This window comes from Lipophrys pholis, assembly GCF_963383615.2.
Source record: "Lipophrys pholis genome assembly, chromosome: 16".
In the NCBI taxonomy this organism is placed as follows: domain Eukaryota; kingdom Metazoa; phylum Chordata; class Actinopteri; order Blenniiformes; family Blenniidae; genus Lipophrys; species Lipophrys pholis.
The window spans coordinates 12,166,162-12,193,690 of record NC_137634.1 but is presented as its reverse complement, the minus strand read 5'-3'; the positions used below and the strand labels follow the sequence as shown (position 1 = coordinate 12,193,690).

At 40.3% G+C, this 27,529-nt stretch overlaps 1 protein-coding gene across 1 annotated transcript in view; it reads left to right on the top strand.

Moving 5' to 3' along the window:
• ncam1a (neural cell adhesion molecule 1a) overlaps positions 1-27,529 on the top strand; it is a 279,302-nt gene that overhangs the window by 172,102 nt on the left and 79,671 nt on the right. The window contains exons 2-4 of the mRNA XM_080483150.1: positions 20,280-20,354; positions 24,638-24,847; positions 25,936-26,079. Coding sequence (XP_080339276.1) covers positions 20,280-20,354; positions 24,638-24,847; positions 25,936-26,079 — 429 coding nt within the window. The remainder of the gene's footprint in view (positions 1-20,279; positions 20,355-24,637; positions 24,848-25,935; positions 26,080-27,529) is intronic.

Sequence of the window (27,529 nt, the reverse complement as noted above, 5' to 3'; positions counted from 1 at the left end):
ACAATCCCCCCCCTTGTCTCACACGGTGGCCTGTCTGGTGTTTGCTGTTGTCTTTTATTGAGATTACAAATGCGCTGAGGGAACTCAGCCCAAGTTGAGATTAAGCTCCTCCCCATTGCAGCTGAAGGATATCCAACATGCAGCTGTGCATGACTGATAGACGATGTCTGGGCTGCGGGAAGAAGTCGTCTTTCAGGGGACTGGTATCATCACTCGGCTGGGTGATCGACAGCAAAGGGTTCAGCAAAGGTTACAGAAGAAAAGTTCTGCAGCCAACTCTTAGATATACTCCAGTGTGTTTGTGTACATGCTTTTCAGATAAATGTCCCTTTGTTTGCAGGCAAGCTGGCAGCAGAAGTCTCCATTGCAGCAAAGTGTTGCACGCTTAAACGCAAAGGCTCGTGAGGCGTGAATTAACTAGCCGCTCTCCATCATATAAAAGACTATTATTCTATCTCAAGCAGCCAGTGTGGAATCACCATCAATTATATATCCAGAACCACATCCCAGTGGACTGCTTCTTAATATCTATTCAGGCTCCTTATTATATCATCCACTGGTATGTGAACGCGAGTTTCTTTGGTGTGCATTTATGTCTGCGTGGGAATGAGACTGCTTAATGACGGCAGGAAGTGTCTGCTTTGAAGGCAGCGGTGAGAAATAAGAATACGTTGTGGATTTCCCTTTGTTTTCCAGACTTTTACAACCTTTAAGGTTTTGCGGCAATCACAACAAAGAAACAGAAACAAACAGAGACAAATAAACTTGTGGATCAGACAGCTTTCATGTGTGACATCCTACAAAAAACAAAAATATTCTCTTGTGGATTTTACTAAACTCTTTTCCTATCCTGCAATTGATGCGACGTTACTGACCGATCATCACACAAATTTCTGATTGGTTGTATTTTTTAAATATTGCTGTAGATTTATTACCGTTTTGCTTTCCAAGAACCCCCCCCCCCCCTCCCCTAATTTCCGGAGCGAGTCTGTATTACAAAGGTTCCCACCTACTTTCTTGTACAATAGCGTGCCAAGTCTCTGCTCCCCTCCCCCCCTCCCTCACCTTGGAAGATAACAAATTTGTCTCCTCAGGCCTTTTAAAAAAAAAAATCTGCAGGTCAAGATGATCTCCTTCTCTTCTCAAAGTGGCCAGAGGCTGTAAAGCGATTGCAAAAGATTCAATTGGATTTCTGTTCATGGATCCTGCCATATCCAATTCCCTCTGCAGGCTTAGTTTGATTCAGTGGGCTATATGGGCTGAGGAGCTCAGGCCTTTGCCTCTGACTTGGACAAATGACACAAACATTCCTCCACCACCGGTTAGGCTAAGTCATACAAGCATCCCTCTTTGATTAGAAGTGCTGTCTTTCAAACCTTCAATCATTGCAAAAAAAATCAAAGGAGCAAGGCTGAACAAATTTCACCCCCAAGTGTCTTTTTTTTTGTTTGTTTCTGATTTCATTCAATTCATTCATTTGTTTGATTAAAAGGGAAACCCAACAAGTCGGAGCATGACGCACAAGTAATTGATTTTGGTAAATGACTGTTCCTCCCTCCTCCACCTACATAGAAATATATACAACATTAAAACAAAAATGGCGTCTCTTTAAAACATCTACACACGTTGTATTTGTGCAACACCAAGTCAATAAAGTTAGTGTGCGATGTGACTAAAAATCTCTCACCGTTTCCACAATAGTTATGTTCTGTGGTGGATACAATAGGAGTTTATGAGATCCCATCCGTTAGTACACATCCAATGTTGCAGCTCTTTCGGAATGTGGACCGCATGAAAGTATTTCACCCAAATGTTCAATCAGCTACTGCAAACCTTTGTTGCTTCTCATTGCAAAGAAAACTTCCTCCTGGCAGGTCTGAGTTCTGTCTGCGTTTGCTTTTAAGATCAAGAGGAAGGGTAACAACAAGAATATCTCAACATTTCTGCACTCTGAATTCTAATTAGGAAGCAGGGATTACTGCCTGTTTGTACACGACTCTCTTTTCCCTCCATCTATCCACCCTTTAAGGGGCTGCAGCAAATCCAAGCTTTACGCACAGTCAGGTAATTTGGTCTCACGAACTGTTGATTTTCTCACCGTGAGGCGAGAGCGCGAACCACTGGGGCGCCGCAACGCTTCTCTGATTTGCGTTGACTGAGCATCAGTGTCGAAAAAAATACGTTAACAGATTTAAAAAGCATCCCGATGCAAACGTTAAAATAAGACGAGCCGTGTCGACATTAGAGAACTCGGCTATTACATCGACGTGTCAAAAGAAAATGAGTAAACAGGTCAGGCAAGGTTACGCTTGAGAGTCTTGGAAACAGATCTTCTCGATCTTTTTATCAAATGTAATTCAGTGCAACGGATTGTTGAATGAACTGTATTCATATGTTACCGATGCATCATGTATTTGTATGCAATGGTCTGCCCTTGGGTTGTGTTTTAGTTTACATTTGCACAGTTTGAAAGGTATTTTCTTGTTCTGTGTGCACAATATTGGTACCTTGGATGCTATTGTGTGCCACCAAAGACTTATTTCTATGTTATAAGTTAAATGTAGTATTCAATCTTTTATGCCGCTGCACATCCACAGAAGCCAATTACATAAACAACAAAGTGTGTCATATGGATCTGGAATGTATAAGCATACAGCAACTGCCGCCGTTTCTGTCCCTGTTCTTTGTCCTTGTTACGCCACACATCACTATTTCTATTGTCCTAATCATCACCTGACCCAAGTGTCTCTCGCCCTGACCTAATATCAGGCAGCGAAAACACTCATTCATAAAAGCAGCTCTTCATAAAAGAAGGCCATCCACCTCGTGAGTGCTTTAGACCGATAGTGTTAAAATCTCAAACAGGGGTCAGGGCAGCTCAGCTCCTTTTTGAGTGGCCTGGCCTCATTCATCCTCTCTCCGTCTTTCACATGTACTGTTCACGGTCCTTCTCTGGCAGGGTGACTCAATTCATTTTGTCAGTGCGATAAGGTTTTGCTTTGCCTTTGTGTTTACTGGGCTTCATTTGGTTCAGTGGTTTGATTATGTGAGCTCTTCTTGGATGATAGTTTCTCTTCGAAACTGAAAGCGTAGATTCTCCAAATTGTGGTGAAGGCAGACCCCCTTGAATGAGCTCTGGGATCATATCTCCTCGATCTGGTTTTCAGATTGCTGCTAGAAACTGAGCCCATATTTGTACATGATCTGCTCACTACTTGTGCAAATATACAAGTGTGACATGTATCTGGAGAATAGTATTTTAGAAGTGTAGATGGCGATAAGCACTCAACCCCGGAGACGAGGGGCTCTCGAAGGGGCTTGGGGGAGGTGGTGGTGGTGGTGATGGGGGGGGGGGGGGGGGGGGGGGGTTCTTACTGACTCAATTCCTCGAAGTTTATCTAAACCACTCACTGCCCCCCAAAAAATGCCTTTCAGATCATTTAGGCACTGTCAACAATTCAGATGGGACTGCTGGTCCATGAAGGATAACACAACGGCTGTTCCAGTGACAGTGGGAGAGCTTTAGTTAAAAGCTTTACGTAAGTCTGTATAGACAGTCGTTTGAATTGAATCTGTGTGGGATCATCAATCATCCATCCTGCTCATGTGGAGGTTATGATACCAAATGTTTTACCACGAGTCCACTCGTTATTTTTTTTCCCAGTATTAAATGACCGTGCAGTTTAAAGAAATCTCACTCATAACAAAAAGCCGTCAGATTAAGTTTCCCCTAAGATTTACGAAGTTTGAAACCTCTGTTCTTGCCTCGGTCAAAAGCAGCTAGAGCTAAAAAAAGTGAGGGGATATCAGACTAGCAGTTCTTACTGGAACGGAAAATCACTACAGCTGTTGTCTGCGAGTACACAAAAGCATTTTTTGGTTGCATATTGTCGACTTGCCCCCAAAGCCAAGAAATCAATGACTGCACATGAAGAAATTTACATCAAAATACAGTGTAATAAAAAAACACCTGTTATAGTACATCCCGAAAAATGTACTAAACTGTGAGAAAGGCTGCTTTACCACCTCTGCCGAGCAACAAAGGAATACTATATGCAGCTCTGGAGCACTGCACTATAGCTGACATGACTGTAGATGACGTTTGTATTACTGTGTAATCTTGGGCCAAGGAATAGTTTCAGCGAGGGCTAAAAAGGCAACAGCTCCCCCCCCCCCCCCCCCCCCTCGTGTTACTCCAGATGAGTGTTTCCAAACCATGGTGCTTGGGGGCGACCTCTGTCCTTTACATTGTAGATGTATCTCTGTTCTAATACGCTGGATTCAAACGGCCCACGGGTTGTTATCAAGGTCCTGCAGAACGGGATGACACGCCATTCATGCCGCAGCAGAGGGACAAGATCAAGCTGCAGATAATCGTGAAGAATTACAATGATTGCCCATGAATACAACATGATCTTTCTGCCAACACTATAGGTTTTGTGGCTTTTGATGAGATTTAGTGGTAATTGTGAATGAAATTGTCTGTTGTCAAGTTTACAAGAGCCAGGCTCCTCTTGCATATCGGTTTTCTTTTTTTTGTTTTTTTTTTTAATCCCATTGGCTACTCACATTTGGGATGTATTCAAACTTGCACCCCGGCTTCAAGCAGCGGATCCGCTGTGAACAAACTGAGGTCACGATTCAGTGAAAGATAAATAGAATATGATCAGAAAGGGCGAAATCTCAGTGGCACATACTGATTATGTTCCCCTTTGAGTGAGGAAATATGCTCGTGAAAAGATCTTTCTCTATAAAAAGAACAAGACTAATATAGTTAAGATGATGGAAGTAGGACTGCTGCGCCGCTTGCTATATTAGTTTCTTTGCTATTAGTATGCCGGCGAGTGTTCTTGTATCTCCGCGGTGATTATCAGCTTGGTGAGACGCCGGGCCACCGACGGGTCAAAGGAAGAAAGAGGGTGGGGGGCCAGTGGTTTAGCCCTTTTGGCCTCATTAGTTAATTAGAGTGCAGACTCGAAGTTTCACTCGCACTGACCTCTGTGCATGCACTGAGAATACAAGAAAGCTATCACATTTATGATGCTGCCAAAATGAAACTCGCCAGGGAAACGGAGTAAAAATCTCAGATGTAATTTACACTGATTCGGACCGTTTCCATTCAAAGTGGCTACTCTATTTGCCTCTATTCTACTTCTTTTTGTGTCCTCATTTACTTGTTTCCAGTTTGTAACCAGTGATACTTTCACAGACTGCTGCTGAAAACCATTTGTGACCCATTTTTGACTTAAGATCTGGTCCTTTTAAAGTTTAGCCATGTTTCACTCCAGTTGCCCCTCGTGTAGGATATTTTTATTTCGGCCCCTCGGAAGAAAATACGTAGGTAATTTCAAATTCAACCACGAGAATTGAAGTATTCAACCAATCAGTTTTGATAGTGTAACAAATAAATGAACAACTAAAGGCAACATCAATCTGAAATCATTACCAATGTCCTATTATGGAAGTATCTTTTTTTTATGGTGCTCAAATTCTGATGGTGCGCCATCCGAATTCTTTACCTACTTTGTTCCTAAACCATAATGCAACACTTCTGAGAAACCACATTTTCTCACTATCCAGCCGTTTATTTTAAGTTTAGGCTTTTTCTCTGGAATCCGGGGCTATTTCTTTAAATTGAGGCAAAGTGTCAATCCACGTCAAAAGCATCTTAAAAGCCATTAGTCGAACTTCGACGCGAAGACATAAGTGCTCAACTCAGAATAGACAGAGTAGCGCTTCCCATCATGGCTTCGTCTTCATTTTTAAAGCTTGGATGTTTCTTGTAGTTGTAAAAAAAAAAAAAAAAAAGGTCATGTGAACAGATTTTAGTGTTGTTTCATCTTAAAATATTGTGAATGGTTAATATAACTGGTGAGAGGGATGCATGTTTAGGATGGTTTTTCGTTTAACTGACGAAAAGCATTTTACTTTTATTTTTTTTTAATATTTTGGATTAATGTGATTATTGTTTTGCTTGAAAAAATCTATTATAACGCCTGCCCTTCCTTCACCTAAAACATATTACATTCTCTCTTTCGAAATTACAGCTTGGCCTCAGTTGTATTGCTGTTAATTATAATGTACCAGGGGATTTGACCTTGTGACAGAAGGACCCGCTGAAAGTTAATTGGTAGCAGCCCAGGCATATTCAGGTCAGACCTGGTTCAAATTACTTGGAAATACTTGCCATGATCTCTTTTAACCAAGAAGTGCAGTAGGTATTGAAATAAAGAACAATAAATGAATGCTTTGGAGGGCCAACCTTTTACCTTTGGCTGTCTCCCTGTCACAGCTTCAAATTTTCCCATTAGGATAATGATTACATGGAGCAAAAACCGACAGTATGGGTTATAATCCAGTTCACAAGATAATAGAAATATGTTACCGATGCTGTTTTAGGGATTTCACACGGCTTCGTTATGGCAGACTTGGTGGATTTGTTAGTCTGTGAGGCCAACATCATGGTCCAAAGCTAAAGTTATCCAACACATATATTCATATTGTGAGCAATGTATCCAGCTTTTTTGTGTCTCAGCATCAATTCTTGCTGAATTTACCTTCAACCAACCCAGTTCTGCCAATTATAGCGGAGTTAATTTGAGTCCTGAGAGGTCAACATCTTGCCAGATTGTCATCCTATGTACCATAATTAATGAAATATAACTTATGAACTATAAAGAAGGTGAATCCATGTTGATTCAGAGTCTTCCAATACTTTTATGAGAAATTTTGGACTTTTCTTCATAAATTTTTCTCATGATCATCATTGTTGTAGTCACAGTCAAAGTTGTCTTTAATCATCGATAAATTAAGGCCCGTCCAATCTCTAGTGCATACACTACCCTTTCTTCTGAATTAAATCGACCGATAAAGCTGCTTTACCAGCAGATTTCACCAAAGAAAAAAACGTCAAGTAAACGTCTTTAAAATTCAAGGGAGGCAGAGGTGACATGTCTCACAGTTTGAAAGTGTAACTTCAAACTGTGAGTGTAATCTTCACAAAAACCTGATGTTTTAAATCTTAATTGCGTATGTGCGTTTTACTGTCAAATCAAGGAATCCTTATTGTCCATTTGGGTGACAATTATGAACGCAGTTTTGTGTTAATAGCTGCATATTTTATGTATAGTAAAACACAAATTCCAAAATAGAGGTGTTTAATTAAAAAACGACATTACTTAGCAGGTGAAGCTCCTGTCTGTTAATTCCTGTTACTGTGCAATGAAGAGTTTTCCAGTGTAAGCCACAGTTCCAATGTGGTTTAACCAATACCTTCCAGGGTGCTGGGCATGGGGCCAGCGAATAGCCGAGCACATCCGTGCCCCTCATGAATGAACTCTTGAGTTTTCAATGACCCCCATCAGTTTTTCCTGCACGTCTCCCCGGGGACAAAGTTTTTTTTTTTTTTACATTTTCACTCCACTGCGGGTCGGAAAAAATACCACAGCTTATAGGGATGACACAGAACAGTAGATCTTTGCCTGGAGTTATAATCTCCAGCCATATTTGCCCTTTGCACAGACTGTTTTACATGTAATATATTCACAGCCCGGTTTCATGTGGTCGCCATTTTTCCTTCTGCTGCCCTTTTCAGCCCTTTGTGTTGAGATCTCGCCAAGTTTCGTAATTAGGGGCTGTCAGATTGAGAAGGCAAAAATTTGTCAAAATAAGGAGGGATGTTTTACTTCTGGCCTTTTTTTTTTTTTAAATATTCAAATATTTGTTCTTATGGAAGATAAGCCACTATTTATTATACTGTATGGCCGGATGTTGAATATTTGGATGATGAGAGTAGTTTTTATCAGTGCAGGGGAGGGTGGGATTTCCAGGGGTCATGAGATTTACTGTCGCCTCTACATATCTAATTTTTAACCACAGGAAGAGATCAAAAAAACATGTCAAATGCATGTTTGCGTGTTCTTTATAATTTAAGTAAAGTATTGCTTTCAATTGTCACACAATGAGAGTAAAGCACACTCTAAAGTAACTATAAAGCCACACTAATAATAACGAATTTATTCAGACCAATTGTGGGGGGAAAGGTTATAATCCAGATTCTCTGTAGATTCTGAATGAGAGTAAATGAGTCAGTAAATGAGTTTTCTTTAAGTGTGATAGTTTGAAAACTGGGTTTGACTTATGAAGCACAAGCTACAGTGTCCCTCGCACCTGAAACATTCGTTTTGGTACTTTCTGTGCAAGTAACTTAGTTTTTGTTCATTCCACTTAGTAATATTTATTGCTTCCTTAACTCACATGCTTTCGTTTGGCCTTTTCACCCCCTTCTTTAAGAAGGATCCCAAACGAAAGCCATGATTTGCTTTAGCTCATACATTAAAAAGCACCTAAAATTGTTTCCCCATTGCGCACGCTTGTGCTCTTCAGGCTCCACTCCTCCCCACTTATGAATGCACCCAGATGACAACTGAAGTGGTGGCGGGTTGGGGGAGTGATGGCAACAACCATAATCCTGACAAAGCTGTGCTGGTGAATGACTGAAAGATGTGAAGAGAAGGAGCTTAGCAGCTGACACGTCTATGTCAATTTGATTAAAGCTCGACACCCACACAGAGTACATGGAAAAAGGCTGCTCTGGGTTTTTTTTTTTTTTTTTTTTTTTTGTTGCACTTCCTCAAAGTACAGCAGGTTAATGATAAAGTGGGGGAGACAGTTTGGTATGTGCCTTTGAAAGGCTAATTCATCCGCCTCTGAAGTACAAATGGGAAACGTAATGTTCAAAGTTGGTCCTGCTTTGTTCGGTGCCTCAATACGGGAGCCGGTAAATATATATGCAGTATATATATATATATATATGAATTCATTGTTCACCTGTAAATCCATTCCAGCCTAAAGTGTTGAAGAAACTACTGGGGATATTGTATTACTCTGTAATACTATAGTGTCGCTCGTATTAATGTTAGTACTTCTGCAAGGAGCTGTGTATGATTTATACGGCTACAGAGGCACTAAATAATTGGCTGAATCACCCTAAATGCTAGTAGTCTGTTATTATTTTAGACTTACACCTCAAAATGTCGCCTTAACTTGGATTCAGATCAGGGTTCCTCGAGAAAAAAAGGTTTTGTAAATTGTGAAAATGGTAAATGATAATACAATTAGATTTTGAGCACAGAAAAAAAAGATTACTGAATTCAAATTGTTAGGATTTTCGAAATTATATAAATAGATTATTTTTTCTTTAAAAAAAATATATAGGTTAAATGTTTTTGAGGGGTCATTTTCTAAGCTAGGATTTTTCTCTAAGAAAAAAAAAAGTATTTTTTTTTTTTTCAGAAAATTTAAAAAAAATATTCTGGGGAAAATAATTCATGACTGTCGCACAAAAATGTACTTGGTGATTATTAAAACTTTATTTTATTAACTCAACAGTGAATTATTTTTCATTCAGATGCACAATTGCAGTCATGTTAATTGACATATAAATGGGGTTTTTTTTTGTTCCCATTCAGACTTTGCACCTTTCCACCTTGCTGGTTACTCATGAATGCCCCAATAGCCTCGATCGATGGGACGACCTTTTCTCTTGTTGTGTTGAGCGAGTACGACTGCGAGCGAGCGACAGCTTCTGGGGAGATTTTAATGTCGTCTGTCCGCCCATCCATCTTCCGCAGTGATTTATCCAACTTAAGGTGGCGGAGGGCTGGATCTGATCCCGTCTGACCATGAGCGAAGGTCGCATTTCCATTACAAAACAAATATGCCACCTTAGCACTGATTTACACAGGAGACGAAAACATAACAATGATATTAGAGTTAAAGGAAAACTGCTCGGTGCCACTGAAGCGGATGTCGCGATGAAGCATCACCTTTACACATAACTTTATTTTCCAGCCACCAGAAGAAGAAGAAAGGTTCACACAAGTAGTATTTCCAGCCACGAGAAAAGGTTAAAACCACATGAAAGAACTTTTAATAAGAGGGCGTGACCCTTCTTCGAGGTTATGGAAGTGACAACCAGCTTGGCGTAGCGTGATGTGTTTCAGTAGATTGACTCATAAGTCAGGGAACAGGTTGAAACGCAGTTTGCAGGGTGTATTGAGCCCATACTGAGGGCTACAAGAATGCTTGGAGCTTCTTTACGTTTGCGAGGGATAGCGAGGGGTTAGATGGAGCGCTCGAAAGTGGGCCTGTGTGGTCTATAGAGACGTTCGGCTCCGACTTTATTTGACCGGATTGGCTGAAGGAAGCTTTGAAGAGAGTGTGGTTATATCTGACACTCAGACTTGATCTGTGGTTGACACATCAATTTACAATTGGGACTTTTCAAACCATGTCAGCCTTGAATTTTGAGTTCCAAGTAAAGTCAAGCTTCGAAATCCACTGGAATTGTTTAGCATTATTATTTCGATGATATCCTATGACATGGAGGTTTTTTTTTTTTTTTTGAGAGGACGACCGCACCGTTGAGGTTACAGTTTGACGGTTTGGATGGCATCCAGTTTTCAATAATTGATTTCATTTTGAAGATGTGTAATCACACCGACGCATCACATTTGTCTGAATCGTGACACCAGCTTCAGTTAATGTTTGTGTTGACTTTGACCCAGAGGACACTCTGCTGGTGACTCATTTTGCAAAGTATTATGGAGAAGCATGCAGCCATTCCAATGCAAATGTGACCCCGTGATAAACGCTAAATGCAAAAGAATCTGCAGGTTTCGCAGAAGGTCTGTTTCAGGTTGTTTAATTGTTTTGACTTTCACGAAGATGAAACCTCAACATTAGTTCTTCGACTTTCCGTTCCTGAATAATTGACAATGAGAAGTCAGACTAATAGACGTGGGTCTCTGCATACTCGACGCAGATCGGCGCCTCATTGTTAAGACATGCAAGTTGAATACCTGCATCGGAAAATCCAATTTGATTCCAAAGAACAGATCTTACACAGCACAGCTTACTTTACCTGGTCTTAGAGATTCAGCAAGACAGCTATCCTAATGCCAGTTAATATTAATCCCAGACTGATCTAAAACAGTGTCTTATATAATGTCGCTATATCGTATAATCACCCTGCATGCCCAGGAATTCGTCGAGGGATTCTGGAGACTTTTAAATTGGACTGTGTGTCTCCCAACACCTCGTTTAAAGAGAGCTGCAGACAGAAATATTCTTAAGTATGCAAAGATATTGTTGTTGAAAGTCATCTGTACCGTTGTAAATCCCTTTTCACCGCCACGTTTTCAAGGGAACACAAACATACAACAATCAGTGAAATGATTATTTCATTTTTCACGTGTATGCAGTGTTTTGTTTTTTTTTTATCGTAGAACTTTGTCCTCTGCTGTTAAATCGTCTAGAAGGAGCCGTGGGCAGCCACTGTTCGGCCCCCAGAGAATAGTCGGGGTTTTAGGTCTGGCTCAAGGTCTTTTATTGGTAGTGGTCAGACTGGGGACGAACAGCCACTTCCACTTTCTGAAGAAAAAACTCCTGCTAGTCCATGATATGAACCTGCCTCCCTTTGTTTAAAAGCTTGTTTCTTTAACCTTTAGGTTACTACTGCCCACTGAGGTGAAAGTAAAATCGCCCATACTGACCAGCTAATAACAATCTAATTGATATGAAAATAATCAAATGATGAAAATATTATGTGGATGGGTGGATTACTCAAGTTATATGCAGCTTTGAGCATAAAGTCCCTTTTTTCCAATTGTTTTCTGAACTTGGGGAATTTACCAAAGATCTGATATAAGACTTAATAACGAAAAGGTTTTAGATATTGTTGCACATTTAAAGGATCATTGGCACATAGATAGTTCACATTTGGAATTTGTCTGTGTAAAGGTGGCCTTTTAAATGCATCTCCGTTATGCCTATAACAAGTTAAAATGTCGAGACCACCTTTGAAAGAGCAACTCAACTTGAGACTCCTACACACGAGTACCACAGTCATTTTGACTGCACAATGTCACTCTCCGCTCAATAGGCGATGACAACCATTTCACCGTAGTTCAGTGCACAAAAATAACAGCTTCTTGCATGTCATTTACTTATGCCACCGACTTCAGGAAATACATACATTGTTGTTATTAATGAAGCATTTGCAGGGAAGAAGCTCATTATGGAAGTCGATGGAGAATGGGAAGGTGCCGCTCCATTGACCTCCTGAGGGGTCAGCAGTGAGTTCACTTTGATTGTCTCGTCATCTTCGACTATAGATTTCTATTGAGAGCTGAAGCTGGTGGCAGCAGTCGGGCTGTGCGGCGTAGTGAGGCGGTGGTCATGAATTTTTATGATATCGTGATCTCCGGCAGTCTGTGGTCACGTAACCATGACAACAATCGTTTCTGCACCGCTCTCACTGTGCAACTTAAGATCTAAAAATTTCAAGCCACCGTCAAAGATTAAAGATTTTGATCAAACTGCCACGATTGTCTATCTTTTGTGTGGCATAGCCGATTGTTCCGCCATATGCATAGTTGTGAACATTTATAGTTGTATAAACCCTAATGACTCTAATTAATAAGATACATCACCTCACAGGATGTTAAAAAAGTGTTTTTTCTACACTTTGAAATAAGTGCTCTTATTCCACTTTCCTTTAAGTAATGAAACTACAAAATCATGAAACATGCAAAGAAAATAAAGTCAAACTAATTAAAGACCATTACGGCCTCTGAAGAATGTTGCTTCTACGTCATCTTTAATGCAGGAAAAGCCTTAAGGATGAACCTGTCCAAACAGTTTAGGAGGAGATGAAAGCAGGAGTGTTTTCCGCTTGGAAGGCTTTGTGTAACATTAGGTGGCTGATGTGAGCCTGGACCCTGCTCCGGCCATTGGAGCTCGCTGCGAACATCCTGACGGAGAAGACTAATGCCAAGACCCAAAACCCTGCGTCTTCATCCCTTCTCGATCCACACAGCCAGACGGACGCTTTTCGAGGGTGTATGTGCTATTGACGTGTGCATGTCGGTGTTTCCATACACGGCGCTGTCTGCCCCTGCAATAGTGTGTGCTTGCTCCGACATGACTTGCATGTTAAGCACCAACAGCTGACTGTTGTAGCCTCCTTGTAATGGAGCCAGTCACCACCGGCTGCCAGGCTCCAATTAGGCATGCAAACCTCCTGATCCACGACGGGAAAGAAGCTGCCTCAAACTTCACTTTTTTCCTCCGCAGAACTGACTGCTTCTTGTCTGTTCACTTCCGAAAACTTGCGCACGGTGAAACTGAGGTAATGACAGCCATGTGGCCGGTGTAAATATTTGCATACTGTTGCATGACTTGGAATGAAAGAAGTCTGCCGTTTAGATCCTGAAAGCCTGTTTACAGTAGCGGGCTGTAAAGTCCATAATCCTCTCACTAGAGAATGGCCAACGCTCATATCGTCACTCAGTGGTTTTGGCCATTGTTAGTTAAAGCTCACAGGCATATTTGCTTCAAAGTGTGGAAGGATTAGCAGTAAATTAATACACCATTGCTAATATATCTTCCGAGCTCACCACGAGTAGCTTTAAATGTGCTTTCCTATCGAAGTACTTTTCAAACTTTACCAAATTAATAACTTGAACTATCAGCGTGTAAGCCAAGTTTTTAACCAGGCGGATTTATTGTGTGTGTGTGTGTGTGTGTGTGTCTCTATGTATGGATGTGTACCTGAGTAAAGGAGAGATAATTAAAGCTTTCTGTTTCTTCAAGCTTTTATGAAAAGCCCTATCTCATTTTGTTTATGAATGCATAACACCATTTTAATTTATTTTTGATCCCGTTGCTTTAAATGCTTCTGAAGAGTGACTTTTGGCTTTTAATAGGCGTACTGATGAAACAGGGGGAAATAAATGGAGTGGGAGCCGTGTCATCATTTTATAATTTCAAAAATAATTTTATCTCCTATTGTAATTGAAACGTAAGGCGGTTATATAATTACCCGGGAACACTGCGACACAAACGCTCTGGCATTGTGTTGCTTTATGTTTGGAGGGAAAAATAATTGCGGCCTGGGGGGACTTGGGTTTACACTATTTTTAATGTATACAGTTAAGAATTAACTATGTAAGTGTTGAATTATAAAGAAGATATTTAATAGGCAAATAGCTCCTCTGGTGAGCAACTGCTGAGAAACACTGTGGGATACTTTCATCCGTGTGAATGCACTGAAATAACTCGGGCTGTCTCGGGTTGCTGCAGCCTCAGTTGGTAGTCTCGGGGAAACAACCTGTATTTTTCTCAGGGAAAAGGGAAAATAAAGAACAGGGCACACTGAGGTTTGATGGTGGAAGCTGTCATTTCTGTTTATACAGTTGTGCTGCCCTCAAAAGCTGAAAAGGGGGCATGGCAACGAAGGCATCCGGGGAGAGAAATGCAGATTATTTATACAAATATTTGTGAGGAAAGGGCTGTACTGTGCTGGGAGAGGGGGTTGGTGGAATAAGCAAACGGTTGAGCAACTGCATCTGATTCCGCTCACTGTAGCCTTGAAAGGTCAAACTAGCGCAGGCTCAAGTTCAGGAGGTCAGCTTGTTCAACTGGTTTCGCCCAGTGGCATAATCACACTCATACACGCTGCACTACAGTGACACTCCATGGATTTCTGGTTTTTGATATGTTAGAAGATCGAGTATGACTTTCAAAAGGTTGGAGGCTCGATCCACAACAAATTCTGCTTGTTGCCGAATTTGTCGCCAAGCACACACAGTTACGTTTTTCAAAGCCAGTAAAATGGACAGCGTTGCAAACTGGAGCCAAAACAATTTAAAATACTCTGATGTTTTGCTCGAAAACTCAAATGTTAGCATCGTCGTACAACAAATGCAACTTTCGAGCCATATTCTGCCAGGTATATTCTGGCATATACCTGCCATATTTTCTGGTTTTGAAAAACTTGGCCCGTCCTGCTCCTTACATTAAACATGTACCAGCTGGGACCACTAGATGTCACTGTGCAAGCAAAATATCACCAAAATAGAATATTTATATATATGTATAAAATTAAAAGCTACAGCAGAATTTTAAACAACAATTTATAAAATATAAAGAAAGAGAGTTCAGAGTGTTTGAGAAACTTGAGTGGCAGACTGAATAAACAGTTACCTTGATGAAGAAAAGAAAGACGGCTAAAAAGGATAACATTCCTAATAACCTTTTTGATGACTAATTAGTGTGACTTATTTATGTTTTCTTCTTTTTTTTTCCACAATGCATTTTTTTTTTAAAAGATGCAACTTATATTAAGGTGCAAGTTGAGGTCAGAATAATACAGTAGTTTGCAAAAAATAGAAAATAAAAATGTTGTACAATAATACTTCACACTGTAAAGGATGTTACAACAAACATGTTTTAAAGAAATCCAGCATGAAATTGACGGTTTTTATACCAAGAATGGTACTGAAATCCTAAAAGTTTAGAATAAGGAGTCTAGATTTCTGCTTCAACAGCACACTATGGTTTATATCTACAATGTAACTACTTTTCAGGTATTTTCGATGAAAGCTCTATAAATAATAATAACTAATCATGTCAAATTCGAGTGAAACCACCTTTCATCCATGATGAGTTGATTTAACCTTCAGTCTTTGTAAAGTTTTTGATGCTTCTGTAGTTCAAGGACCAAGCTTTGGGCTTCTGCAGTGTTTACTTCTCCCTTTTTCAGTGTTGGCACCACATGCTTCTTTATCTCGATCTGAGACCGGAGAGGCTGGAATAACTCACGACACCATCATGTGGTAAAAAGTTGTATCACTACTAAAAATAACATACCTGAGGGTGTCTGTTGAATTCAGTTTAATGCTTCAACTTAAGGATTATTCCAATCATATCTTTCATTTATTCATCTTCTTTATGAAACAAATCTCATGTTGAAGAGATCAACATTGCTTTAGGAAAAAAAAAGAGATACATTTTCAGATATAATAAAAATGTAATTATGCAGCCGTGCATCTGATAACATAACAAGTATAATTCTGGATAAAAAAAGAATGCCCAGTAGCTTTCTGCTGTTAGATGAGAACGTAAAGGCTTTACTGTGATTTATCTGATTTGCTTTACGTCTCCTTCTCCAACATACATCTGTGTCACAATATGCTCATCTGAATGACACTGAAGCAAAGCTGTGAGCAGCAGGAGCATAAACTGCAGAAGAAAGATTGTAAGAAAGACTCTGGAGCGGAGACACAGAGGTTTATGACTCTTTAGAGGACTGGAAGTGAGGGACAGGCTTAGTGGTTGGATATTAGATTGGTGTCATGAGAGAGCATGTAAGGGCAAAGATAGTTCCATCCTTTATCTAAGCACTCTCTCCTCGCTGTGCCAGGCACTCCTCGCTCTTAATCTAGTTTCACTTTCTCTTCACCTTTTTCATCAGTTTCAGGTCAAACTTTTTGTCTGCATTTGGTTACATCTCTTTGATTATGCTAAAATAGCTATTGACAGTTCAGGTTTGATTGCACACATAAAAGGAAGTGAGGGCATTCATCCATCCGTCATGCTTTTGGATGGAACCTGATTATTCTTGAACATATTTGACGCTTTCACTGCCATATGTATGAGTGAAACAAGTTTGAAGACATAAAGAGGATAGTCTGCAGATATAATCAAGTTACAGGGACTCAAAAATGTAAACACAAATGTAAAGTAGAGATCATTTCAAAATCCAGTGGCGTACAACTTTTTTTTATTTTGCCGCTTCCGTCTTTTGTTTGCAGCGGTTCAGGATATCTGGATATGTCCGCCTTTCAAATCAGAATATGTTTCCCAGCTCGGGAAACGTCTCTCATCCCACCTCGGTATTTGCCAAATCAAATTTGTTCAGCGATTAAACCTGATGACTTTCCCGTCATCCTCTTTCATTTTCTAACTTTCAATAAGCTCTCAGCAGAGACACAAGGCCACACTTTTGCTTGATGCTTGAGATTCAACAAGCACTTCATCCTGCAGACACTGCACAAGTGGCCGTTTAGAGGCATATGTTGAGAAAATGGCTCTGGGAATAGTTATCTTTCCCACACCACCTGAACTCGTTTTGTTGTCTTTAGTGTTGCAGATATGATCAGTTGATTTTTGGCCAGTCGTTTTAGTCTTAGGAGGCATGGATAGAGTCTGCAGCATGGTATCTGTGATCTCGCTAGATGAGGGAAGGAAATGGATATGTTGTTGTCTTTGTATCTACCTCCAGCCTAGAAAAGCAAACATACTGTGGGTACAGGGTTTTCCATGCCTCCAGAGCCTGCGTGCTATCCCGGAACAAAGGGTAGTTCATTCATGTGGCAAAAGCTGTGTTTCTCTTCTGCCAAACAATGTTTGCATGACTTCTTGACTAAACAATGAAGGGGATATTATTCTCACCTTGAGTGGGTTAATAAAACTGATATCCGATGCCTTGGTACATCAGAGAAATTGCAACATGTGTTTGCTTGTTCAAGTCAAGTTTCATATGCATGTCATCACACAAGAGCGCGAGTGGTGTGTTGCTGTTGGAATATCACAAATCCCTCAAGACACACCTGCTTTACTGAAGTGTTCTACACATGCATGCATATATTGTGAACACATAAGGTGCTAAACAGTGTAATCACAACAGAAATACCTTTTAATCCGTACAGCACTCCAGTGTCCTCCCTTGAGAGCTTCCAGCGCTTGATAAAATAAGGTGCACAAAAGATAACATGTACAGAGATACATGACAATTTGGAAAATTGTAGAAAAACCCAGTTTCACGTAATCACGTTGTTTCTTGATAAATCATCTTGCAGCAAATACTCCGAAAACAGAAAATAAAATATTCTGATAACGCGAGATTTAAAGAAGAGTACGGACCTAACTCGACCCTAACTTTGCAAAAATGTTGGCACATTATAAGGAAAATAAATATTTATGTAGATAGAAGCGTTTTTTTATCAAGAGTTTGGAAATCAAAGTAACTGTGTGCCTGGTTTGTAGAGAGGTGATGGCTGTGTGCAAGGTTTCCAGTACAGCCTTTGTCCATCATCTTCTGGGATCTGTCCAAGCACCTTGAATAAGTGGTAGAAGGATGCTTGGATGGATGGCATCTGGGAAAAGGAATGCTGCTCGATGGTTGGAAAAAAATAATACCAAGCACACATGCATCAAATACCAAATTTAACAACTCTGGAAAGGCAGCTTCTCAAAATCAAATGCGCCAGATGGTTTCCATCCATTCTCCTAGCAACGTGTAACGCAAAATGCTCCTAACATGGCTTTCACCAGGCCTTGCTGACCTTAATATAAGCAGGAATAAATCAAAAAGTTTTCAGAGCACATTCAGAAGCTAATAACAAACTACTTTTCTGTTTGATGGAGTTCATAAAGATGTTGCAGGGGCATTCAATTATACTTAGTTTCTACAAAGTTGGATGCTTGAAATGATTTTTCTAAGAAAAGGCCAAGTAGCATCAAAATATTGTACATATCGGTGGTGGTTAAGTCCTTTGAAAAAGGAGAGCACATGGTGTACCTTTTTGTAATACTGAATATGTTTACATAAACACAACGTTTTTGGCTGATGCTAATCTTCACACCAAAACCACGATGCCTTCTAACATAGAAAGAGAACAACAGCAACAAAAGAGCAACAAAGCCAACGCTGACAATGTCTTTAAAGCCACTACTGTTTCTCTATAGCTTATTACACTGTTGGATTATGAAACTCCAGCGTAACATTGTTGTGCGATGAAAGCTGACTACCTGTCTTTGAATGGCACGTCCTTCCAAACCATTCCCATGGATCTCCTGGTGAGAATTGAGCTGAGACTGACTCACTCATTTGTGTGAAGTGGCAGCACACTGAAGGCTCAGCGGGATTTCTCTGTCAAGCTCTGGATCACGATTCAGTGGTATTTCTACTTCACTGTCTGTGCTTTACTCCCATACCACATATCGCCGGGGCTGGGAGTCTTTCATGAAGGCACGTCACACGTAAAGTCGTCACATCTCCCGTTATTCGCTTTTTGCACACGTGTGAAAGGCGACGGCTCGGTGATTGAGCTTTTGGGGAAGTGGGGAATGTAAGCGGTTTCGACACTTTTGTCTGAATATGCAGGAGTCTTAATTCTGATTTGTTAGTGCTCGGGAAGGAACAAACACCAGGTGTTTCTCTGTGCTCCCTCTAAAGTCACATCTGTGTGACTGGAGCTTTGGCTGATGCTGGGAGATGAAGTGCATTCCTGGAGTCCCAGCAAAAAGGATATTCTTTGATTTACGGCATTGTGCCTTCAAAATCATCTGCCAGAGGAAGCGGGGATGGGGAAAAAGAGTGCAAGAGCACCCTGGAATGACTCAGTCAGGTGGCTTTCATACGCGCTGAATAAATAAATGAATATTTAGATTGAGCTACCGCTGCTTAGAGCCGAATATGAACCTGCTCCAAAATGATTGAAAATGCATTCTTTCTTATAACTCTACTTTTCATCTCAAGAACTGCATTATTGCTGCCAGACAGATTGTTTTACATACAGTTGTGCCCCTTTTGCCCTGTGCTGCTTTATTTAATGTTTATTTAATGCTCTTCACACACTCCAGCGGAATCCCGCGACTGTCAAATTTCAGTTGATTTTCACATATTCACAAGGACACACCAGTCATTAAAAGCATGCACTTTGAAGGTGTTTCTGGCACGAGGTGAAAACTCTCAGGAGTGAATTTACAAGAAGGATAGTAGGAGAAGATCCTTGAAATTTAAAGTCCCAAAGCCAATAGGTGAACACTGTCGGATACTCAGCAAGACTCCCAGCTCCACAGTCAGTGTTAACTCACTGCTCCTTCAGGGTGGGTTAAATGCAGAGAACACATTTCACTTCATTTGCATTTGTGATTCTAAACATGTTAAACAAGAGTATTCACAGACTTCTTAACACTTCCTGTGGGTGAAGTCAGGGGCCACCCTGCACATGTTGCCAACTCATTACAGAACAAACACAGACAGTTGGATAACTTCACAAACACTCACGTTCACTCCTACAGGCAATTTTGAGCCGCCGTTCAACCTTGAATATATGTTGTTGTTGTTTTTTTTTCTTTTTCTGTGGCAAGAGTGCCAATGCAGGTCATTGGCTATGTGAGTCAGAACTCCAAAGTCATAATCCATCTGCACATTGAGATGTTGCACTCTAGTGAACATAAAAAATTTCATCTCAGAGTTTCATTTTATGGAGGGTGTAGGTGAACACAGGTTGTTTCTTTGAGCAGTGAAGGCAATTTGACTTTGAGTTCTGCCCATATTGTGCTTCGCCCCCTATGTCACAATACCTCCATGTGGAACAGAAGTCTAATGTATAATTTGTTCTTTTTGTCTTTTTTTCCTCTCCCAGCTTCCATTCAGGTGCAAATCATTCCGATACAAGGAGAGATCAGCGTGGGAGAGTCCAAATTCTTCCTCTGCGAAGGTAAGAGCGATCTCAAACATACCTCATTTAACACAGCTTGATGCAAATGTCACCTCAATTAATATCGCTGAATGCTTTATTGGCTGCGTTAATTGAGGTCAGTTGATAAAAGTGGTAGCAGTCAGGTTAAATAAGGAGACTGATGTAGCTCTGGAACTAGGAAAAGGATGATGATGATTTGATTGAGGGATTTATTCTGAGCAGGTAGAGGGAATATGGGGTTATATGTATGCAAGAAAGCAGAGCTGAGGAGGGGCGGTGAGACAGGCGCTGTCTCAATAGATAATCAGAGGTCTTGGACTTTCTGTGATTTCATTGTTGAATGCACATGTGTGTTTATTAGCTTGCCCGATACATGATATTCTGGTTGTAAAACTCAGCTCTCTGGCATTGTAAAGCATGCAACAATGAAACCACAAGAAATTGTTCTCATTGGCATTAGCAAGGGGGAAAAAAAACTTTTTATCAATCCAAAGTTTTCATCGCACATATGTCTGTTTTCAACGCAACGTAACGCAATGCAACAAAGAAGACTTGAGGTAAACAGAACCTGGACTACGCCCTGAATGGAGCTTAGTGCATGAGTTTGAAAATATAAAAAGGTGGCAAAAATAATCAATCTCTAAGTAGAAATATAGATACTTCTGTTTAAACAGTTTGGCCTAAGTACTGATTCAAATTATTTAAGTAAAAGTCAAAAATTAGAAAGGCTCAGGCTCTGTTCTGAGTCGACAATGGAAACAGTGCTACCGCGCCTTGGTAAATAGTTGGGAGATAGACAATAACAACAATGGCGACCTACATAATGTGCATGACTCCCAGTCTGTATTCTCCTGGGACTTAGTTAAGAGTCACCTGTAAGAGCAATCCAACTTCGTCGTCTTCCCATGTGGATGTTGGTGTACTCCCATTGTTAATGTTTATAGCATATTGTTCTCTACACACATTCAAGTGAGTGGTTTCATTGCAAAACCAAACAACAGTACCACCGTGTGGCCCAACATGAAAACTACACCGTTTTCACTGTTTCTGCCACTGCCGTGTAGAAGGGCATCGTTTTCAGAACGCCGTAAACGCGAAACGTTTCTGGAACCAAAATGCAAAAAAATTTAAAAAAGAGACAATAAAGACATTTTCACAACTTTCTTTTGAATAAAAAACACCAGCTTTTAAAAGATGGGAGACCAACACCTGAGCTACCAGACCTGCAGCAAAGAAAAGGTCGGAAAATTGTTCGTACTTTCATGTAAATTTGGGGTGAGGATGCGCTGCAATAGTGGTTTCAGCACCGCGGACAGCTCTGCCGTCCGAGTTGTCTTCATTTTCTCCGCGTTTCCAACATAAACAACGGATGTGCTGCCATGTCATGAGCTAGATGTTGTTGGGACAGTAAGGAGACTGCTATTGAATAATAGTTTAAGTTTCTTTAATGGTGTTTTATGCTCTTGATTTTGTTAGATAAACACTTGCCAGCCGAATCATATTGTTGCTTCACGGAGCCGATCGCTGCAATTCATTATGGGAGTTGGGTTGGCGGTGTTTCAAATGTCTTTATTTGGGGTTATATTAGGCTTGTTAGTGTTATGAAGGGAGAAGCACACTCGTTTGTTAATATCCATCTATACTATCCACAACATATAACTTACATTGGTTTTGACATTGATTGCCTTGTTATTCAATGTTCTGCCTACCCACCCTGGTTGCTCATGGCACTTTACTGGTTCATGGATGTAGTGAGGAAGGAGGATACAGCAGACAGAGGCGTATTGGAAGAAGAAAATATCCACAGTTGCAGCTCCTAATGGGAAAATGCTGGAAGAATAACAAAAAACCGGGGTTGTATTTCAAAAGTCGCGTCAGAAATATGTTATGTGTCTAATAAATCTGCTGCATGCCCCTTATTTTTCAATGTAGGAGAAATAGTTATGGATGAGATTTATTTTGCTTCGATTGTTACTTTATGACACATACGAATTCATGAATATATATATATATATATTCTTTTTTTTCTAAAAGTGTGTGCTTGTCATGAAGTCAAAAATAAGATTCAGCTGAAGCTGAGACATGCTGTGCTACTTTCAGAGAGCTGATGAGTCATATCTAGTGACGATAAACTGAGGCGGGGTGGGGGGGGGGGGGAGCAGCTGACAACCGCATTCAGAGGAATATCTTTGTTGAATAGATCTGCCACTTGTCACACTTTTCTCCAGTAAATTAGTTTTCTGTATGCCAAACTCACTTTTGCAACAGCCTCGCACATGAATCGAGAGCAGGTGAGGATAGTATAGTTTACAATAGCGCCAAAGGCGTAAACTGACACCTGACAAGGCTGGTGGGTACTTTTTAGGAAATGTTTTGGGAGTCATCTTTCCTTTGGCACAGTCTTCCAATAACCTTTGACTAAAAAGTGTTGAGGGTGGACATGAAGTCTGTGCAAGTTCAACCAGGTGTTTTAAAAGTCGAAACATCCAAGACTTTATCGACTTTTCAATAAAAGTCTCACAGATACAGTGGACTTCACCATTATGCATCATTGATCATTGATGAGCAGCCCACGACTCTTATATATGTGAAATGTGAAACTATGCAGACGATGGGTTAAATAAATGCGTTTGTCATTTATTAAGTACAATATACAGAGGAAAGTTTGACAGTAAAAGGGAAAGTTACCAGTTTAACGGCCATCTGTAGTTTGGAGTTGCAAATAGTTCGTGGTGAAAAGGTTATCGTTATTTAGGCGCTGGGTGGAAATAACACACAGTGGCAATGCATCGCCAGAACGAGTGCATGAAATTCAAAATTTTAGGTAATTCTTCTTTTGTTTCCTGATCATTACAACTCAAGTGAGCTAAAATGTTGTTCTCATTTATTTTTGTTAATTTTAGTTTTCTGACATAGTCACACTCTGAAAATCACAGATTTTCACCAAAAGGTACACAAACATTCTTTTCGATGCCAAATAATGCAAGTTGTAAAATACTTTTTTTGTAGTTTTAGTGAAAACTGTTGTCCTAAAATGCAAACTCTTTATCACCATCGGCCTGTTGTTTTGTTGTCTTGTTGCCAGTTGAGGAAACTACGAGAGTAAACAGCAAAGCTGAATAACTTTGTTACGTTACACATGAAGCCTTGACATTCTTAAATTACTCAGTGATTCCATTAGATTCTCCGTGATGATTTTCAGCTTCAGATTAAATCCAATTTCTTCTGTGGTAAAGAGTATTGAAATGCAGTTTGAGCCTTTTCTGTTCCTTGACAGAAGAAGATAATAATATTTTCAGTGGAACAAAACTGTCTCTGCTTGTCATAGTTCTCATAAAAAAAATTATAATTTTGTTTGATTTGTAAATGTTGCCTCCTACTGAATACTCCTACTGAGCAGACAGAAATGATTTAAAGTCCTCATTTTATGTTTTACTACACATAGACTCATCTTTGAAAGGACATCTACAATTGGGAGATCCACTTCAATTCAACTATTAAGTTCCGAGTCATTCCTTTTGAATGTTGTATGCAATGCATACAACATTCAAAAGGAATGATTAAGCCATTAAATAATTAAACAATTAAACAATGCATACTCTGCATAATTTTGTAAGAACATAAGGTGTGGACAGCTCTATGTATTTATCCTTCCTGCTTTCTATTCTATAGTGACCACAATCATGCACTGCTCAAGAGTACACAGTGTTATTATTCCTGTCATTAGCATTACTGCTGATGTATGTAGGATTGCATGAGATCCAGTGAACAAATAACCTAATAAGATTAGAGTGTGTATGTGGTTTGGTACAATCGCCTCACAGCAAGATTGTTCTTGATTACAGTCCCTGCTTTCTGTGTTTCGCTTCTGCGTGAATTTGCATGTTCTCCCCGAGGGTGTCTGGCATTTCTCCGGCTTCCTCTCACAGTCCCAACACATTCATTTGAGGGTAACTGGTGACTACATTTTGTGAAGGCGTGAACGTGAAGGAATAGATTGATGGACATGTCTTTGAATAGTAGAAAAAGTAACCAAAGTACCTGGAGAAATACTGTGTCAGCCCTGGGAGAACATGAAAACTCCACACAGACAGCGCCTTGCTTGGATTTCCACCATCCAGATATAACGAATTTTTAGATTCAGTTGTTCCAATGTTTTTCTCCTCTATTTATCCATAAAGAAATGTTTAATTTGGTTCTAAATCTACACACAAGAAATACATTCAAGATACTTCTTATGGCTACTTTTTATGTTTTGTTACTGATTATGTCCCGCCTGTTTGCCTCTTTCTGTGTTTCAGTGGTGGGAGATGTTAAGGACATCGACTGGTACGCCCCCAGTGGCGAGAAGATCCTCCCCAACAGGCCAGACATCTTTGTGAGCCGCACCGATGAAACCACGTCATCCCTCACTATTTACCACGCCAACGTGGACAGCGCCGGTATCTACAAGTGCGTGGCGAAGAACGGCGACAAGGAGGCCCAAGCCACTGTCCAAGTGAAGATCTTCCGTAAGTTTTCATCTTTTTCCAAAGCTTGAACGTTGCCTTCAAAATCTGTTTCTTTCTTTTTTTTTGATTCGCAGTTTGCCAATCAGCATTATTGTGTGAGCTCTATGAAGCCATCCTCTCTCTGCCTCACAGCTCTCTTTGAGCCCTCTTCTTCACATGCCCTTAACTTTAAAAAATAATTACATTTTTGGGAATGATTTTGGAATTATTAGCATCCATGTGTAATTCCTAAGTATTAAGCTATTAAGCACTGCAAAGATAGACACAGAAAAGAACATGTTCCCCTCTGCACAGTACAAGAGCACAGCACTTCTTCCCAATTTTACCCTGTCTCCTTGAAATAACATTTCAATTTGAGATAAATGGTCCTGCCAAATCTGTGCAAATGGGAACATTACTAATGCCTGGATTATTTTCACTGCCATTTTCTTCCCTTAACCAGAATAATGTCAGAGGATCATTTGTGTTTTGATGATTTGGGCAAAAAAAAAAGGTGGTTATATAAATTTTACAGTGGAGATTCCACACAAAATATGCCTAGAATATATCTGTAGAAAGGTAAAAGTTATATTTATAGCATATTGGCCCAGTTTCTATGTTGAGTCACAGGTTTCTCATTTATTCACAGGAAATCACACTTTGTGTTGCTGACACAATACAACACTGAGAGCTGACACCCAAGTCGAGACATCGCTAATTAAACACTGGATTGAACTTATTGTTGCAACCTTACCCGTGAAAACTTGTGTCCGGAGGTCTTTATAAAATGGTGGTAATGCGGACATGAGCCTGAGAGAGAAACGCTGGCAAATTGGGATTTGGGGCATTTGAGCTGATTTAATTAAATTTAGAATAATATCTATCTCTCGCTCTCTCTTGATCTCTTTTTCCCTTTACCGAACTGCCTTCCCAGAACATATTCGATTTCATACTAAGTAAACATAGGCCACTCTGTAAAGCAGCAAAGAGACTATCCAGCATTTATAACACCCAACATGTGAGTTTTCATCTCTAAAAGTGTCAGAGTGAAAGTTAAAGTATTCATAAAATGTGCAATGTATATGGATTTGCCGTATTTTCCGCTGCAGAAAAAATCACCTTCCAGAGCGCTCCCAGCCCACAGGAGTTCAATGAAGGTGATGACGCCGACATCGTGTGCGAGGTTGTCAGTTCGCCGCCACCCGCCATTGTTTGGAAGCACAAGGGCTCCAAGATTGAACCTCTGAAAGATGGTAAGTCCGTTTATATAAAAATGAGCTGCTTCCTCACCTCCAACCTGCCATGCCGCGTCCTCTCTGTGACTGCCTGAGCGTGCGCCGCCTCACCTCCCTGCCAGTGATCTCCGCCAGCTCGTGCTTTCCAATCAACTGACCGCACTATTCCTCATCCCCTTCTGCTGCGCGTCATCTGTGAACAAAGCCAAGAGCTGTCAGTCACCGACGAGCTCAGGACCTCATAAACAAGGCTGTGACATAGTGGTGTGTACATATGCATATAGTGATGATCTTTTTTTGCCTTCTTAAAAATACTTATAGTGATATAATACAGTCTTCGTATACTGATGCACATGTGATTTACACATGATGGCCGGCGACAGATGTGTTGAATCGTGGCCCCCGGAGGGCCACAGTCCTCCAACTTTCTGACGACTCTCCGCTCCCACACACCTCATTAGAATGCATAGCTCACCATCAGGCCTTCTGCCGAGCTTGGATATGACACATTCATTAGATTTAGGTGTGCAAGGCAGAGAGAGACATTGAAAACCTGCAGAGCTGTGGCCCTCCAGGACCACAATTCCACACCTCTGGCCTACAACTTCACATCCCTGTCATCCTATAGTGGAAAGAAACTACATTTACACCTACTGATACCATGATGAACTGCAAGCAAACGGAGACATAAAACACCATGCTTTCCAAACATCCATCCATCTTCTTTATCCAGTTTATCCAGAGTGGAGTGTCGGCGGCTGGAGTCTATCCCAGCTGACATGTGGTGAAAGGCAGCATACATGCTGGACAGTTTCCATCACAGTGCTAACACAGAGAGACAGTCACCCACACACTCGCAATTATACCTGTGGCCAATTTAGAGACACCAATTAACCTAACAACCATGTATTTTCACCGTGGGAAGACATATCCGGAAAAATCAATGCAAGCATTTGATCTCCACACAGACAGGTCTGGATTCCAATTCCAAACAGTGCTCACCACGTTATGTAAAATGTCCCTTTTCCCCGCTTTATTTTATGCAGTCAAGCATTTCACATTACAACCGATGTCACTGTTTAAACATATGGAAATATTCATAATGGGTCCATACCAATTTTTAATTTGCACTTCAGTTTAATTCCCTTCAGTTTTCAAATTTGTATATTCTGCATAATTTGTATTTGCATAAATTTTTTTTCGGGAAAAAAAAAATATCCTGAGGAATAGGTGACAGTAGAGACAGAAAAAACCCTTCAAACAGATGAAATTCAAAGTTTCCATCTGTTACACTTTATAATTACAATTATTCAATTGCACTGATGTAAATACAAGGAGATGCAAAATGCAATTCAGAACAAACAACAAGATAATCAATGACCAACATTAGAGAATGTTTCTCACGTTGAGAAAAACAATCAATTAACGATTCTATTTAAAGTTTCTCTGACAACAAATATTTTTTTTC